Here is a 16,343-nt window from a genome sequence, read left to right as displayed (position 1 = left end):
GTGTGTACTTTACCACTAAGCTATGGGTCATCCCCATAAGAGCACATAATCTTTGGCGGGGGGGGGGGGGCGGAGGGAGAGAAAGAATCACACAGATCAGGAGAGGTGCAGGGATGAGGTGGAGGGTGACTGGCTAAATACCCTCCAGCCGCAGAGTAGTTTCCACCTACAGCCAACCCCTCCCAGTTTCCACACACGTTGTCCAGCGGCGAGACAAGTCATAGGGGAAATGGCAACAATAACAATAGCCGCTGCCTCTGGGGCTGATTGCTCAGGCTCCAACATCCTGCGGCTTGAGTGCTCCATTCTGCCTCTAGCCTTGACTTAAAGCTCCCCACTCTTCCACGATGCTCTTGCTTTCTGAAACTGATTGCTCCTGCCTGCATATTCTTCCCTCTGCAGCTTCTGCTCCAGGAAAGGCAAATGCCCACTGGTCTCCGCCTTCCTCTCCTCCGTATCTCTCCCCCCACACCCAGTCCTCCATTCCCAGGTGCTCAGAGTTGCTGCTCTGATGCTCGCTAGGCGCAAGACTAAATATTGCCACATGTAAACAAAAAAACAACTCCAGGCATTTTGCCTACTTTTAAAAATCCCCCCAGATAGGATTTTTTATGCTGAAAAGAGGACATATCTGGCAGAACCGGGTGCATGGCAACCCTAATGTTGCTGCTGCTGTGTATACTCTCTCCTCTCTACATGGCTTAACATAAAAACAATGGCCCTAGAGTGAGACCCACAGGCTTCTGGTAAATGAATAGTGATTCCTGCCTTCAGCCACGAGAGGGAGATCTAGTCCCACCTGAGCTGATCTTTATATGCACCTCGAAGTGCCCTTCATGGTATGACCAAAGGTCTTTTCTGTTTTCAGCCTCTCCAGGAGGGCATTCAGTCCACCTCTTCCTTCCTGGAACTAGGGATTATTAGGTTAATCCAGTTTATGCTCCACACATGTAGAGCAGAAAAATCAGAACTTCAGGAATTTGTTCCTGCCTGTCCTCTTCCTCCTTTTCCGGCCTGTTTTATATTGATTGTTTGACTATTAACACTGCCATATTTATTGTTAATTCTTTTTTTCACAACACCAACAGGCGTAAATTTTAAATGTCTTTCTGAATGAGCATATGTGTTACTGGATCTTCCAGTTGGGTCTGGGAGGTAAGCGGCTCTCTCCCTGGAGAAGCAACCAGGTGTTTGGTGCCTGAAGGCTTCAGGAGGAGGTGCCATCTCACGTGTCAGGAATGCCCTCCAGGAGCCTCTGAGAACAGAAATTCACAGTCAGAGCGTTTTTATTTTTTTCTACTCACTTCAATTTATTTCAACAGGTCTCCACATCTGCAGTGGCTGAAGAAAAGGAGGTTCCTGTGGTTAATATTGCTGAAAACTCCAAGTTAAGCAGCTTAGAAAGTCCTTCCCATAGAATCATCACAGTGCACTATGTTCTTGAAGAAAGTAGTGGCTACATGGAACCCACACTCCGCATTTTAGCCATTCTGCACACAGTCATTTCCTTTTTCTGCATCATTGGATATTACTGTCTGAAAGTAAGAGGACAAGGAATTCATACATTTCCATTGAAGTAGTTACAAATAATGTCTTGTATCTTTAATTTTTTTTTTTTGGCTTGTGTGCAGGATGCTTTTTCAAACACACACACAGTTCCTTCAATTAAAATATCCAGGGCACTGTATAGGAAGTGAACTGGGAGCCAATGAAGCTCTTGCTTTGAAGTAATGATACTAAGAATACTGTAAAACGTGCTACAAATATGAAATATTGTTAGATACATCACATTGAAATCTTTCAGAAGTGGCAAGAGGAACAGTAGAAAACCTGCAGTGCCTTGATATCCTATTTTATCAAAGTTTTAAGAGTCAAAGGTAGATTTCTTTGTTTAAAACAAAATCTTCAAAATAAGATGAAAAATTGTGTAGCATTTGCAGTGCTCCTGATAGTTTTTTCTTCCTTTGCACAGATCTTATATGAGATGTGTGTGTGCTATTCCCCAAGGGCATAGATGCAACAAAGATTTACGCTGCCATTTTTAAAAGTACTTTGAATGCATTTGAGATTCAAAATGCTTCAAATTTACACATCCAAATTCCAGAATGGCACCAATCCCTTAGAAATCTACCATTCCTCTGTTTTGGCTTCAGGACTTTGTGGAGATCATGGCACATTTGCATCTTGCAGCAATTTGTATTACCTTTTTATTTTTGTTCCCCTCAACAAAACTGCCAAGAGGCCTGTACAGAAACATGCAGTGCTTCAAACATGATTGCTTATTTACATTGATCAAGGCAGAGGGGAGGCGGTCAGATTTTAAGCGCAAATAGGGGAAGGGCTGTAATTGATCCAGTTCGCTTTATACGATATATACTTCCTTTAAGAAATTGTACTGTTCATTTAGTCTGCATTTTCCCCAACAACCAGCTGTTCTTAAGATATTGTTGCTCCAAGTGCTGTAGAACATTTAAACCAAATGTTGGTGTGTTTATGTTTGGTTGCAGGTTCCACTGGTTATATTTAAACGAGAAAAAGAAGTTGCACGGAAATTAGAATTTGATGGGCTGTATATTACAGAACAGCCTTCAGAAGATGATATTAAAGGGCAGTGGGATAGACTTGTCATCAACACACAGTAAATATTTTTCTCCCCCCCCCCCCCGCCCAATCTTCCCTGAAGCTCGTGTAAGTGTATCTCAATTTTGGCAGTAGCGAATTGTGATTGGATTCATCTGCAGCACAGAAAACTCCAAGATTTGAGGCAGCTATAACTATTTTATATAGCTATTAAATGTACATTTTAGCTTGCTTTGTTGTGAGGATATCAGTAAAAAAAAAGAAAAAACTTCCATTCTGCAAATAACAGTTTTGTTTCCAATGACACTGAAATGCCTGAAACATAAATGTTGATTCATACAGTCAAGTTGGTTCTCTTTTACTTAAATTTAAATGACATGCATTTTTAAATTAATCTAACACATGGAAGGTGACACATCCAATTATTTATTTATGTTTCATCCTTTTAAATATATATAGAGAAAAGGGCACTTTTATTCATAGAATATATTTTAAGGAGAATGGGTTAACTGTGCACATTCACTAGGTCTCATGAAGAATACAGTATGTACATAATCCAGTCATGAAGAAGGAACTGTGCACATTTCCTAGTCAATATACATAATCTCCAACAGGCCTCGGGAAATGTGCATATAGTGACTGTGGTCATTATGCATAATCCCCAACAGGCCATTTCTGGTCATTATGCATAATCCCCAACAGGCCAGTTTAGCATTACATGTGAACTGACGCATCATGTATCTCCAAATGGTTAAGTTACATCAAATGGTTAAAAAGAAGAAATAAAAGACGACGATTGCCCAAAATAGGTATTTCTTCCACTCACGAAAGGCATATTTAATGATGATGATGATGATGATGATAATAATAATAATAATAATAATTTCTACCCCAGCCAGCTACTCTGGGCGGCTCCCAACTGAATATTAAAAACACAATACAGCATTAAACATTAAAAACTTCCCTAAACAGGGCTGCCTTCAGATGTCTTTTAAAAGTAAGATAGTAATATAGTTGTTTATTTCTTTGACACTGGGAGGGTGTTCCACGGGGCAGGCGCCACTACCGAGAAGGCCCTCTGCCTGGTTCCCTATAACCTCACTTCTTGCAGTGAGGGAACTGCCAGAAGGCCCTCAGAGCTGGACCTCAGTGTCTGGGCTGAACGATGGGGGTGGAGATGCTCCTTCAGGTATATAGGGCCAAGGTCGTTTAGGGCTTTAAAGGTCAGCAGCTTTACACACACAGCTTAACACAATCTGCAAAAAAACCTGAAATGTCATTTTTGCATCTCATAGGCAAAAGTTAATTTTGTGTCATAAATAGAGACCAGCAATCCAGTGCACTCTAAACAAAGCTTCACATGAAACAATGTTGGGTTGTGGGAGTTCTGTGGACCCATTAACACATCTGAATGGGAAGTTTGCACTAGGGAAGGAAGACATTCCTACCGGATTTTTTTTAGTAATTGGGACTACCTGTGTAAATTCAACCTATAATAAATTGAATTATTAAATGAATTTATTTATTTATTAAACCTATACCATATTATAAATACATTTGTATTAGGTAGCTTTATTAAGCTTTTTCTGTAGGCAATTCCTACAACAGTGTTACCTGTGAATTTGCTATTCAGAAAAATGTTTACTCATATGAGTGCTATCTTACTTTTGTATATCTTTAGATCATTTCCTAACAACTATTGGGACAAGTTTGTAAAAAGAAAGGTAATGTTCTTGTTATAGTTGAATTATGTAATTTTGAATTTGTCTAAATTATTTTATACATGTCTTTTTGTATCATTATAACTTGTATCCATTATTATTAATTTAATGCAGTTATATAAAGCCTTTCTGCAGAGGTGACTGTATTGGTCCCCATTTCAGAGAACTATGTCTAGAGATAGGGAAGGATTTCAATTTGCTCCACAGTTTAGACAGACTATACTTGGAACATGCAAATTAGACATGCATGTCTCCAAACTTTGTATGCATGGTTCACTGAGGTGTACTTAAAAAACCCACTAAGATGGTCCAAGGGTATTGTACAGAAAAGTGATGGCTGCCCCATGGTTTCATAGGGACAGCCATCCTTTTTTCTATACAGTGGCACACCATATCATACTGCCGCTTCTAGGGGTGTTTCACTCAAAGGTTTTATGCATGCACAGCAAGTGATGCACTTTCAAGCTGTTGCAAACATGCAGAAAGTTTTAAATCAAGAAAGAATGAAGCAGGGACCCTTCAGAGCACTTGGGTAGTATTTCTAAATCAGTGTGTTTTGAAACTGTGTGGGTTTTGGGGTTGTTTTTAAATTACATGCATTTGGGATGGAACAGACATGCTAGTCGGCTCTTAGTGCAATGGACATGGACTGGATCAAGAATGTTTTATCTATCTGTAACCATGACTGCCTACAGAAGGCTGTGCAGCTGGCTGCATTGCTCATGAAACTCCAAAGATGATCAGTGCCTTCGGGGGAGGCACTGTTACGGAGATAAGACAGCACACTTTACACACTGACTGGGGACCACTACTCTTCTTTCCATCTAACAATTAATCAGCGTTGTCAGAGGAGGACAGGCTAGCTTATGTGTTAAAAATGTTCACATGGCCCAATCCATAGCACTTATCCTGGCTAGAAGATGAAAACCACCCTTCCTACCAGCAGCTTTTCATACTCTAGGGAGAACAAATCTTCAGCCAGAAACTCTGCAGACAGATGGCAGTGGCTCACGTCTGTATGTGCAGAATTCATTCTAATTGTTTCTTTAGGAAGATACTAACATAATGGAAATTGATGCAACTTTATATGGGAAAAGAATGATATAAGATTTGTGTAATATATATGTATAGACTATATTTACACATAAATTTAGCCAATTTAGTTATTTATATAGTTTTTCTTTATGTGTGCATGTAATCAGCCTTAAGCTTATGGCTGTTGCTGCTGTTATACAGAGAGCAGATCTCAGTTCTTGACTGATGTCTACGTGTTCACTTTGCCACATAATTGATCAATCAGTATTATACACATATATTGTGAATGGGCTGTTGAGATAATTTGGATTCAGCTGAAATATAACCTGTTTTATTAGGTTTCCAAAGTAGAGAGAAAAATAACAATCACCTCCATTCTTCTAGGTTATGGATAAATATGGAGAGTTCTATGGAAAGGACAGAATCAGTGAATTGCTGGGAATGGACAAAGCTGCTTTGGATTTCAGTGATGCTAGAGAAAAAAAGAAACCCAAAAAAGATAGTTCTTTATCCGCTGTGTAAGTTTTCAAAAAATTGGTTTTTAAAAAAACATTTAAGCTTTTTCATATGTAGAGCCTTGTATTTGCACTGTGAAGAAAAAGGCATCTTGCTTTGTAGCTTTTAAACAGCAGCTACCAGAATTTCCTATCTTGGCAACACCCCTGGCCTTGACGGTAAGGGAATAGGAGACTCCAAGTTAGTCATACTCAAGTTCCATTGTAATCAGTAAGACTTAAGCAAGATGTGACTTTTCCATTAATTTCAATGGAACCTAAGTATGACAGCCTTAATGTAGATTGGCACCAATGACAGTAACACAAATAAGTTAAGAGATGTCAGCTTCTTGGAGGAAAAAGTATAAATGCAGTGTTGTTCCAGTGGGGGTTTCTGAACAAAAATAAAAATAGTATGACCAGAATCTGCCCCACTCCCACTTTTAACAATAGCAATAGCAGGAATTAAAATGATATTCATTTGAATTGGTTTTAAGACAGCTATGTTGAAAACAGGGCAGTGATGGCTTGATACCCAGGCTGAATGAGGTAATTCTTACATATTAATATAGTGTTATTTCTTACTGTGTCTTTCATATATTTTTTCCAGACTGAATTCTATTGATGTAAAGTATCAGATGTGGAAATTAGGAGTTGTTTTCACTGATAATGTAAGTTTATGTCATCAAATATAAATTAAGTACTAAAGCAGGAAACTGGTTTAGAGTGTGAGATTTGGCTATTTTAAGTGAGGTTGAAAATGTGTGTTTTGCTATATTAAGACTCTGAACATATACATATGGCCAATTCCATTTGATATTCAGATGTAATGTAGTGTAAGTTTTATTGTATCGGTGAAAGTCTGTTTATGACATGTAAGGGATTGTTTAGTTTTGCATTTGATAACGTAGGCTGTTGACTATGACTACTCATGCTGCAATAAACAAGCATTTTCCATGCTGTTTCCTTGTAGATGTAACTATTCATCATTTTTCAGAGCTAGAACTGAACACACTGCAAAGCTCACCTAGAGGGCAAAAAATCATCCTGATGAGATACAGTGGTTCCTCCTGTATCCCAGTTATTGTAATGACTTGCTAGACCCAGGGTTCAGTAGGAAGCCTATGTTAATGATAAATGATATTGGCTAATTTTGTTATTTAGACCTTGAAATCAGATATCCTCCCTCCCCAATTCATTCCTTTACTTACAAAAGCAGGCTTTTGGTAGAGAAGTATTGATTCAGTTGAAAAACTGAAGGTTTTAACCAGGTTATTTAAAAAAGCACAAAAAAATGTTCATTTAAAAAGAATAAGAGTTAAATAAAACTGATTTAAAATGTTTAAAATCTATCTCTTTTGTGTTTATTTGGCAGCTGTTATGCTCATAGCTAGGGCACCAGGAATCTTGCACCTGGTTGTATAAATTACTGAGTTATTTGGTTTTGCAGTTGAGTCCAGTTAATCGCAATTATCATGTTGTCTGCCCTTTTTCTAAATTTGTTTTACGCTTTCTCCCTGAAGTCTTTTCTGTACCTCGCCTGGTATATGACCATGTCAGTCCTTGGTCATTACAACAACTTTTTCTTTGCTGCTCATCTTCTTGACATAGCAATGGGATTCAAAACGTTGCGAACTATTTTGTCATCCGTAACTCACAATGGCAAACAGGTAATGTTGTCTTTTCTATCATTAACTACACTATCCTTTAAAACCAAGTAAGGAGGAACAATTATACAAACAGAATAGATAGAAACAAAAGGGTTAAGTTTCATAATGTTTGTCCTAAAAATTCAAAGGATAAGTCACAGTCATACTTGCAACAACTAATTAATTTTGCTTAATTAGTTGTAAAAAAACATGCAATGGGTACTAATGTCTTAACCAGCACCATGCTATCAGTGTTACTAAAGTCTCCTTTCCTTCGGCTGCAATGGGCGAGGAGGAAAAAGCAAAAGTTGCCTCTTCTCTTCTTCTCTTCTGCCATTAGCATAGGTATGGATCACTGGATCCTCAAACTGAAGGGCACAGTTGGCTACAACCCAAAACTTCAAGTCAATATGCTAAAGCGTCTCTTTCTTTTCTTTATTAGAAAGAAAATTTCTGCATGAGGGCATTCAGCACAGAAATATAATTGTTCCGTCAAATCACATTGCTGTACTCTTAATTAATATATCATGTGACTTTTTTTTACTTTTTTTAGCTTGTGCTCACAGTAGGATTACTGGCAGTGGTAGTTTACCTGTACACAGTAGTCGCATTTAATTTTTTCCGCAAATTCTACAATAAGAGTGAAGATGGAGATATGCCAGACATGAAGTGTGATGATATGCTAACGGTAAATATTACTTCGACTTTTATTCATCTCCCCTTGTGTTGCTAATACAAGTTCTCGATACCATTCATATAACTCAGTATGGTTATTATAAACATAATGCTTTCAGAAAAAGGAAGGTTCTGTTACTATAAATTGACAATGGTAAAAGGATGTAGTAATTTGATTTCTCTACAATATACTAGAAATACTCTGTAGTCAGAATAAAGACATCTCAAAAGCTTGCTCTTATTGGATAATAGTGACAATCAGGAAAGCTGGGATGATGATTTCTCGTGAGTTGACTTTTGGTCAGGCTTGAAAGTTACAGACAGAACTAGTAATATACCAACTGTTTACACAGTACAACAAAAACTACTTTTATGATAACACCAGAGTCTTTGTCTAGTAAATTGAATTTCAAGCCACATATCTTTAACCCTTTGTTTACAAAAGCATTGTAAAACAGTATCAATAGTTACGAATCCAAGGCCTAGTGTCAATATGCAGCATCCTGTCTCCAGCAGGTGGGCCTTGCTAGTTTCTGTATTTATGCCAAACAACAAAGTGAAACTGCCAATAAATAAAACAACAAATTTAAAAGAAAGCCATATTCTGTACACAGATATCCCAATCCATGGGGGAAGCTGGCTCCTTCCCCTGTGAATGTTCCTAGTTTCCAGTGATCAGCTGTTCAGGAGGGATATTTTAGCAAGCTAATTTTGTATGAATATAGGAAAAATAATTAGTATGCCTTGTTTTCTACAGTTTTTAAGAACAAAGTAATTGCCCACTTTATTCATCATTCTTTGTGGCCTCTGTGCAGTTTCACATTGGTAACTGCTTCTGTGTGGCCTAAAAAATAAGTTTTGCTGCTGATTTAAGCAGTAGTAAAACTGCAGTCAACAGCCCAGCAGCACCCTCGTGAGAATGAAATTCTGTAAGAGGGCACTGCCACAGGGCCAGCCTGTTGACGGTAACTTCACCACTGCTTCACGCAGTGTTTTGTTAAAGAAAGGCAACTGGAACCCTCTGCTGACTCCTGTTATAAAGGTAACTCTCCTCAACAGATTTCATCTTCCCTAATGAGAAGGTTGAAGACTCCCCCCCCCCCCAAAAAAAAATTGTACAGGGGCTTAATGGTCCCCCCATCAAAGCATGGAAAGGTTTAGCCCGGTGATAAGGACTAGGGAGCATTCAGGCTTGAGGCTGGTGTAGGTTTGTTATGTCCGAACCAGGCCAGGATCTTTTGAGAGCTTCTCTGAAGAGCGTGAGGCTCTCTCACCCCTTTCCCTCAGGTAAACAGACCTGCATTCCCACTCTCTTTGCAGCCACTCATTTATCTGAAATTCTGACTGAAAGATCAAGGCGCAGTTTAAGCCTTATGCAGATTAATAAATAGCCATAGCAGATGTAGAATGTGCATTTTTAACATTACTATCTTTTCTCATGTGTTCGTAGTGCTATATGTTTCACATGTATGTGGGAGTGCGTGCTGGTGGTGGAATTGGTGATGAAATTGAAGATCCAGCAGGCGATGAATATGAAATCTATCGAATCATCTTTGATATTACGTTTTTCTTTTTTGTAATAGTTATTCTCCTCGCTATCATCCAAGGTACATATGCATATTTTTTCAGTTTATATTGTATTTTTAACTGACAGAATTACCCTTTCCCTACTGGTAACTAAAATCCCATTTTTCCCTGGCACATGGGATGAAACATCATGCCACCCAATATATAAAAAACATAAACTTCCTGTGTATTTGATTATGTTCAAAATCTATTTAACGTGAGTTTAGTGTATATAGTGTGCTATATAGCTGAAAATTAGAGGCAAGCAAATAGGATAAAATGGTGTTGTCAGGTCTTGTATATCTACTGAAATCTAATAAAAGCACACACTCTAGTTCCGCTTCTACAAGAACTCCAACCACAAAAGGTCCTTTAGAGCTTTGCACATGATTGGCTCATGCCCACAATCTGAGTGTATGTATATGAATACTTCTCATCTGCAAGAGCCTTCAGATCCAGTACCTCTTCACACTTTCCTTTTTCTGCAACAAATCTCCCCTTCTCTTGTATTTATATTCTTGGCTCTGATGTGATTTCTTTCCCCTGTTCTCTAAGCCACAGTCCATTACCTTTGTCGAGCTCTGTTAATGTGACTGTGTTAATAATAAGCATTCATAATGAGAACAGGAAAATGAAATGATGTAACCTCTGGATGCTGTCACATAAAGCATCTTTTGGCAATTAAGACTTGCATTCCATATACACACTCTTGTGAAGAAGGAACAAGAGATTAAAGTCAATCCACAATTACCATATTTTTCCATGTATAAGACCAGGCATAGGCAAACTTGACCCTCCAGATGTTTTGAGACTACAACTCCCACCATCCTTCACCACTAGTTCTGTTAGCTAGGGATGATGTAGTCCCAGAACATCTGGAGGGCTGAGTTTGCCTGTGCCTGTATAAGACACATGTATAAGATGACCCCTATTTTTTGGAAGCCAGAGCTCGAACCCAAGCCTGGGCTACCTGCACCAAAGCCTGAACCTCTATTCATTCACCATCCGTGTATAAGGAGACCCACAATTTTTGACTAAAATTTTTAATCAGAAAACATGATCTTATACACTGAAAACTATGGTAGTTTTCTCCTCTTGTTTTATGAACTGCGCTTCAGACAACTCCAGTTTATATGGCAAATTCAAACACTTCATGTACACACTAGGGCTGGATGATATCTGGTTTTCAATATAATGTTATATCACCAACTAAACATCACAATATCTCAATATATCACAATATATATACGTGGTGGCAGAGGGTCTCACTGGGCCTCTCCGCAGGGGAGGAGGGCCCTGCAGTGCCTCTCCATGGAAGCGGAGGACTTTGTGGGCATCCCTGTGTCGGCGGAGGGACTTGCCGTACCTCCCCACAGATTGACAGAAATGTTTCTCTGAGTTAAACACAGATTCAGCCTCTACAGTCATATTTACTACAAACTCTGGTGGTGAATGGAGCATTCAGTGCATATAACTTTAGTTTTGAGTAAGGTTTAAACGTGTGCATCAGATTATGGCAGAGTTTACAAAATCAAAAGCATCACCTTATTTGTAAGTATCACCTTATTTATTACCAGGTTTAATTATTGATGCATTTGGAGAATTAAGAGATCAGCAAGAACAAGTTAAAGAAGACATGGAGGTAATATATATCAGCAATTCTGTCGTGGTGTATATGGTATTTCTGTGAAACATAAATACACGTGTAATAGAAAAATAAATTGCCAGTGAGAGGATTCCAGTTTAGGATTTCCCTGGTGTACTTCTTCTACATAGAATATATAATGGACTATTGGGCTGGCATTATGGAGCAGTACTGCATTCTGAGGGCTTATACCACCAACAGTCACTGCTGTAATCTATGCCAAGCTGTGGTTGTTCACCAAAGATTTAGGCAGTGGTATTTCCCAGCCGTGTTTCTTGAGATCCTTTTAAGCAACAAATGTTAGGGACTAATCTTCTGTGTGAAATGCATGTTCTCCACCTAGGGATGGAGAATAAATTAGTATGGTTCACATTTTAAAGAGAACCAACCTGATTTGCCAATCTTGTATTTATACATGGATAAATACAATTGGATTATGTATTTTGTGAATATTGCAATGCAGTTTCAGTTTGGAAAAATACACATTTTGAACAAACTTAGAAGGCAAATGCATTGGAAAGTGTACAGAAAAGCTTATTTTGGGGGAAATGTGTGTTTTGGAAGGGATGCATACAATTTAAATGCAGCTAAATCCGAAAAAACAAACAAACAGAAATGGGCTGCTTCATCTTCCCCTAGTTCTACTACTGATACATAAGGCTTTTTCAGAAATAGTACAGGAAAAGGAATAGGAAAATTTGCATTTCAGCATTGACCCTTTATTTTCTTCTGCTTAACAGAGGGAAATATTTTATCATTCAGAAAGCATAGGTTGGAAAAGAAGAGGGTACATTTCTATTTAAGGCCTTAAAGCAAGGGATTTTGCTAAGAAGTTTGAACTTGGCATACAGAGTTTCCTTGTTTTCCTTGTACTGTTAAAGAATATTTGGACAATGTATTTTTTTTCATTCTTTTTAGACCAAATGCTTTATTTGTGGGATAGGTAATGACTACTTTGACACAGTGCCCCATGGTTTTGAAACACATACTCTACAGGAGCACAACTTGGCTAATTATCTGTAAGTACTTTAATGTCATCAAATCTGAAACATTATAGGAGATGCAACAAGTCAATATTTTGAAGTAAAACTCTAATTTATATGGTGGTTGGAACCATTCCAACCATTTATATGGTGGTTGGAAAAGGAAGTATTTTGCTTTGTGACAAAAAACAAAAAAAATTGGTCAGGGGAGCCCCCATCTAGTATTGGATAATATGTTTAAATCTGGAATTATGATATGAAATTTGAAACTGAACCATAATCTTTGGAAACAGCACAAAATTGACTAAAAAATAAATCCTATTGATCCTATTAATCTAAGGGTTGTAGCTTCGAGCCCCACATTGGGCAAAATATCCCTGCATTTCAGGGGGTTGGACAAGATGAACCCTATGATTCTATGAAATAAATGGGACTTAAAGGCTTACTGGTAGTTAAATTATTAAAATAACAGATGCAATATATATTAACAAGTTACAATGAGTCTTGTCGCCTTTCATTTGAATCCAAACTTGGCTTCCAGAAATTGAATTCAACTGAAACCAGAATTTAGTTTCATATCCTAGTATGGAGGGACCCTAACCCCCAATTTCTCAGTTTGGATGTTAAGAAACCAGGAATATGTTCAGGCAGGGAATAAGTGAAGTGAGGTGAGGAGGGAGCCAACCAGCATATGGATTGCTCCTAGTTCAATAAAATATGGTTTAGTAGACTGGTTTTTGAACTGGGGCTATAAATCATAGCACTTAATTTCTCGTTCTACATGTGGGAGGCCTTTCCTTTCTAATGACAGGCTGATAACGTTCTTTCATTTTTAGTTAATTTCTTATATACAGGTGTTATATATGAGAGAGAATGATAATAAACAACAACTTATTTCTTTATCTTAGATTTTTCCTGATGTATCTCATAAATAAAGATGAAACTGAACATACCGGACAGGTGAGTCACCAACATGTTGTGTAACAATAACTACCTAAGATTCATTTTTTTGTCAGAAACTTTTAAGTGTAATCTATTGTGATACAAATTGTTACCAGTACCTAGAAGTCCATTAGATGAGAAAATGACTTTTTGTTACTTTTGATAGCTATATGAAGTTTCATTTAGAAGCATTTCGAGAGATTACATCAATTTCGATATTTTCTTTGTCTCCTCTACTACTTGTGTTAGTTTGGAAGGTCACATTTTAACTTTTTTAATGAATTCACAAACATTTCTTTCCACTCACCAAAGTTATGGTATGTCATGTAGAAACTGTGGGATTTGCCACCTGTATTCCTTTTTGCTGATGAATTGTTCCAGTCCAGCAAGGGAGATTTAAGCATTCCATATACGTATGTTCATCTGGATGCATATCCTGTATCCATGCTCCTCTGAACATCAATCAAATGACTGGATGGTTCTTGAGTTCTGGCCCTTTGAAAGAATACGAGCATTAGAAAATTAAGAAATGTCAATACTCATCCGTACATAATATTCATTTCCCCTGTGGAAGAAACCAAGATAGATTTTGTAAAGTTCTACAGAAGCATATTACCCCATAACAAAAATTGCTGCTTTTGCTATTCTAGAGGGAGAGATACAGTATTTTGTATACTTGCAAGAGGCTTACGGTAATTTTCTGATGCTGTGGACTGGATCTAGTCTATTTATCTCCAGAGTAGCTCCCAAGACCTACAAAGGCGAGGATAATAAAGAAATAGGGTCCTGGCTAGGCAACACTATACAACAACAGAAACTGAAACACAGACTTGGATAACAAAGAAATAAGTAGAAATGCTTAAAGTATTTATAATGCTTCTGCCTCATGTGAAAGCAGGAACGTACTTGAGATTGCTTCAAGGCGATGGAGTTAAGCTTTTCTCTGAAGTAACTACATTCCTGTCTTTGGGTATGGGGGGGGGGGGGACACTAAAACCACCAGACTGTTGTAAGATCATGGAGAAATACCTTTCAGATAAGGCTAATGATTCCTTCTCTATAAAGTTGAATCAGTGTGTACAGTACGTATTTCAGCATAAAAAGCTAGGTTTTGATCATCCTCTCAAAATCCTTCAGACTTGCAATAGTGAAAGTTTTAGAGTAAGTGGCAGAAGTCTTTCAAATGTATTTTAAAAGTAAGTTCAACTATAGTTCTCTTCTGTGTCTTACAGGAATCCTACGTATGGAAAATGTATCAAGAGCGATGCTGGGAATTTTTCCCTGCCGGTGACTGCTTTCGAAAGCAGTATGAAGACCAGCTTAACTAATTCTAGTTGAGGACTATCTCTTGAGAAACCATCCACACCTCTCCCGACTCCTTTGGGAACAGTTACCAGATTTCCCAGATCTATTAAGCAGTGTGCTGTTTGGAGCACCAAAGCTTTTTTTGATGACTCAGCTGTCCTTTTTTCTTCTATGCTTGCTTTGAGAACAATGAGAACTTAACTCTGGGAAGAGAAGAAAAAATATCCCACACAACAAATCCCCATACATAACATGAACACACGCACACAACAAGAGACTCGACAGCTTTTTTTCTCTGAGACTGCCTGATGATTCCCTTAACTAAGAGAACACACGTGGGGTAATGTGATAGCCACATTCATTCAATCTATTTATTTCATCATCCTGGAAGGACCTCTGTAGTTCACGGAGTGCTGTAAAGGATTGTTGTGGACGCTAAGTTGTGGGGAAATAGTGCCTTACTATATGTAGGTTGAGCTATGCAGAAGATGAGTGCATGATGACATCTTATTTTCTTTATTTGTCCTCTCTTTCCTCCCAGTTAATATTTATTTTGTCTTCTGGAGGGGCTTGGGAGGGATTTGGCTGTGCACACCTTTTAAATAAGACTATGGCGTGTCTCAGGATAAAAAGTAGTTTTTTTTTCCTCATTAAGCTCAGTTCACAGGTATCTTCCTCTTTATCTATTACACTTATTTTGGTAATGCTCTGATGCAACACTGCAACTTTATGAAATCTTTGTATGAAAACAAAAAGACTGCAGAAAAAACCTTTAAAAAGAATAATTTCATTGCATGTTTATTATGCAAGTTAAAACAACAAAAAGCAACCTTCTGAAGCAAGTTGATCAACATGAGAAAACATTCACGATAATATTCATAGTAATAAAGTGTTGTGGGCTTTATTGTACATTTGAAACCAGTGTCATCAACCCACTATGTATATGTTATGAACTTGCCAGTAGTTTGGATTTATTTTCTTTTTGTTGTTTTCCTTTTTGTTCATTTTGCCATTTGTGATCATTAGTGGAATTAAGGTTTTTCTTAGGTCAATTTTTAAAATCCAAGGTGAAGCAATATCCATTCAGGGATTTCATTATTTGCATCATGAAACACCAATGATGTGTACATCACTCCATTTTGAGTCCTTTTTTGATTGTAATGCCAGTCTTTACAAATAAAAGGAGAGATTTGGAATGGAAGCAAGGTGCTTTTGCTGTCACTTCGCTTCTTTTTAACAGAGGCTGTCAGTTTTTCTCTTAAAGTTATTGCAACAATTCTCCCCTTTGTCGTCATAGCGTCACTGTTGTTCCTTCTGCCCTAGTAAACGTTCCAATTTAAACCCAGACCACCACTTTACACTGAAGAAAATCTGCTTCTTGATCACACTCACTTAGCTGTAATAAAAGGTTCATTCCAACCTATCTTTCAAATCAAGAAAGAGTTTTGTGGCAACTTAAAGCCTAATAAAATTATTAAGGTAAACCTCCCAATTGAGAAATAATACTTTATGTGCACTCTAGTCCATAAAAGGTTATACCATAATAAATATATTTAAGGTGCCACAAAGCTTTCTTGTTTCTGTGGCAGCAAACTAGCACAGAAACTAGCCTCTGGAGACCTCTAAATTTATGTAGTAATACTCAAGATAATTAATGGCTGTACATATAAGCAATTATCTGAACCAGTTAGTTCTGCATATCCCTTTCTTCTAATCTACACTAAATTGCCAGGAAAGTTTTGTTTTCT

General features: G+C 37.8%; 1 protein-coding gene across 16 annotated transcripts in view; it reads left to right on the top strand.

Annotated features, from left to right (window-relative positions):
* RYR2 (ryanodine receptor 2) overlaps window positions 1–15,796 on the top strand; it is a 235,952-nt gene extending 220,156 nt beyond the window's left edge. For all 16 annotated transcript variants that reach the window (XM_077925763.1, XM_077925761.1, XM_077925758.1 and 13 more), the window contains 12 exons: window positions 1,323–1,541; window positions 2,508–2,638; window positions 4,262–4,304; window positions 5,721–5,854; window positions 6,441–6,501; window positions 7,354–7,500; window positions 8,033–8,167; window positions 9,605–9,761; window positions 11,298–11,362; window positions 12,284–12,384; window positions 13,257–13,308; window positions 14,523–15,796. In XM_077925763.1, coding sequence (XP_077781889.1) covers window positions 1,323–1,541; window positions 2,508–2,638; window positions 4,262–4,304; window positions 5,721–5,854; window positions 6,441–6,501; window positions 7,354–7,500; window positions 8,033–8,167; window positions 9,605–9,761; window positions 11,298–11,362; window positions 12,284–12,384; window positions 13,257–13,308; window positions 14,523–14,618 — 1,341 coding nt within the window. In that variant the 3' untranslated portion in view covers window positions 14,619–15,796. The remainder of the gene's footprint in view (window positions 1–1,322; window positions 1,542–2,507; window positions 2,639–4,261; window positions 4,305–5,720; window positions 5,855–6,440; window positions 6,502–7,353; window positions 7,501–8,032; window positions 8,168–9,604; window positions 9,762–11,297; window positions 11,363–12,283; window positions 12,385–13,256; window positions 13,309–14,522) is intronic.
* The last annotated feature ends 547 nt before the right edge of the window (window positions 15,797–16,343 follow it).

The sequence above is a fragment of the Podarcis muralis genome, chromosome 3 (genome assembly GCF_964188315.1).
Source record: "Podarcis muralis chromosome 3, rPodMur119.hap1.1, whole genome shotgun sequence".
NCBI classification, from domain to species: domain Eukaryota; kingdom Metazoa; phylum Chordata; class Lepidosauria; order Squamata; family Lacertidae; genus Podarcis; species Podarcis muralis.
This window is presented reverse-complemented; position numbering and strand designations above follow the sequence as displayed.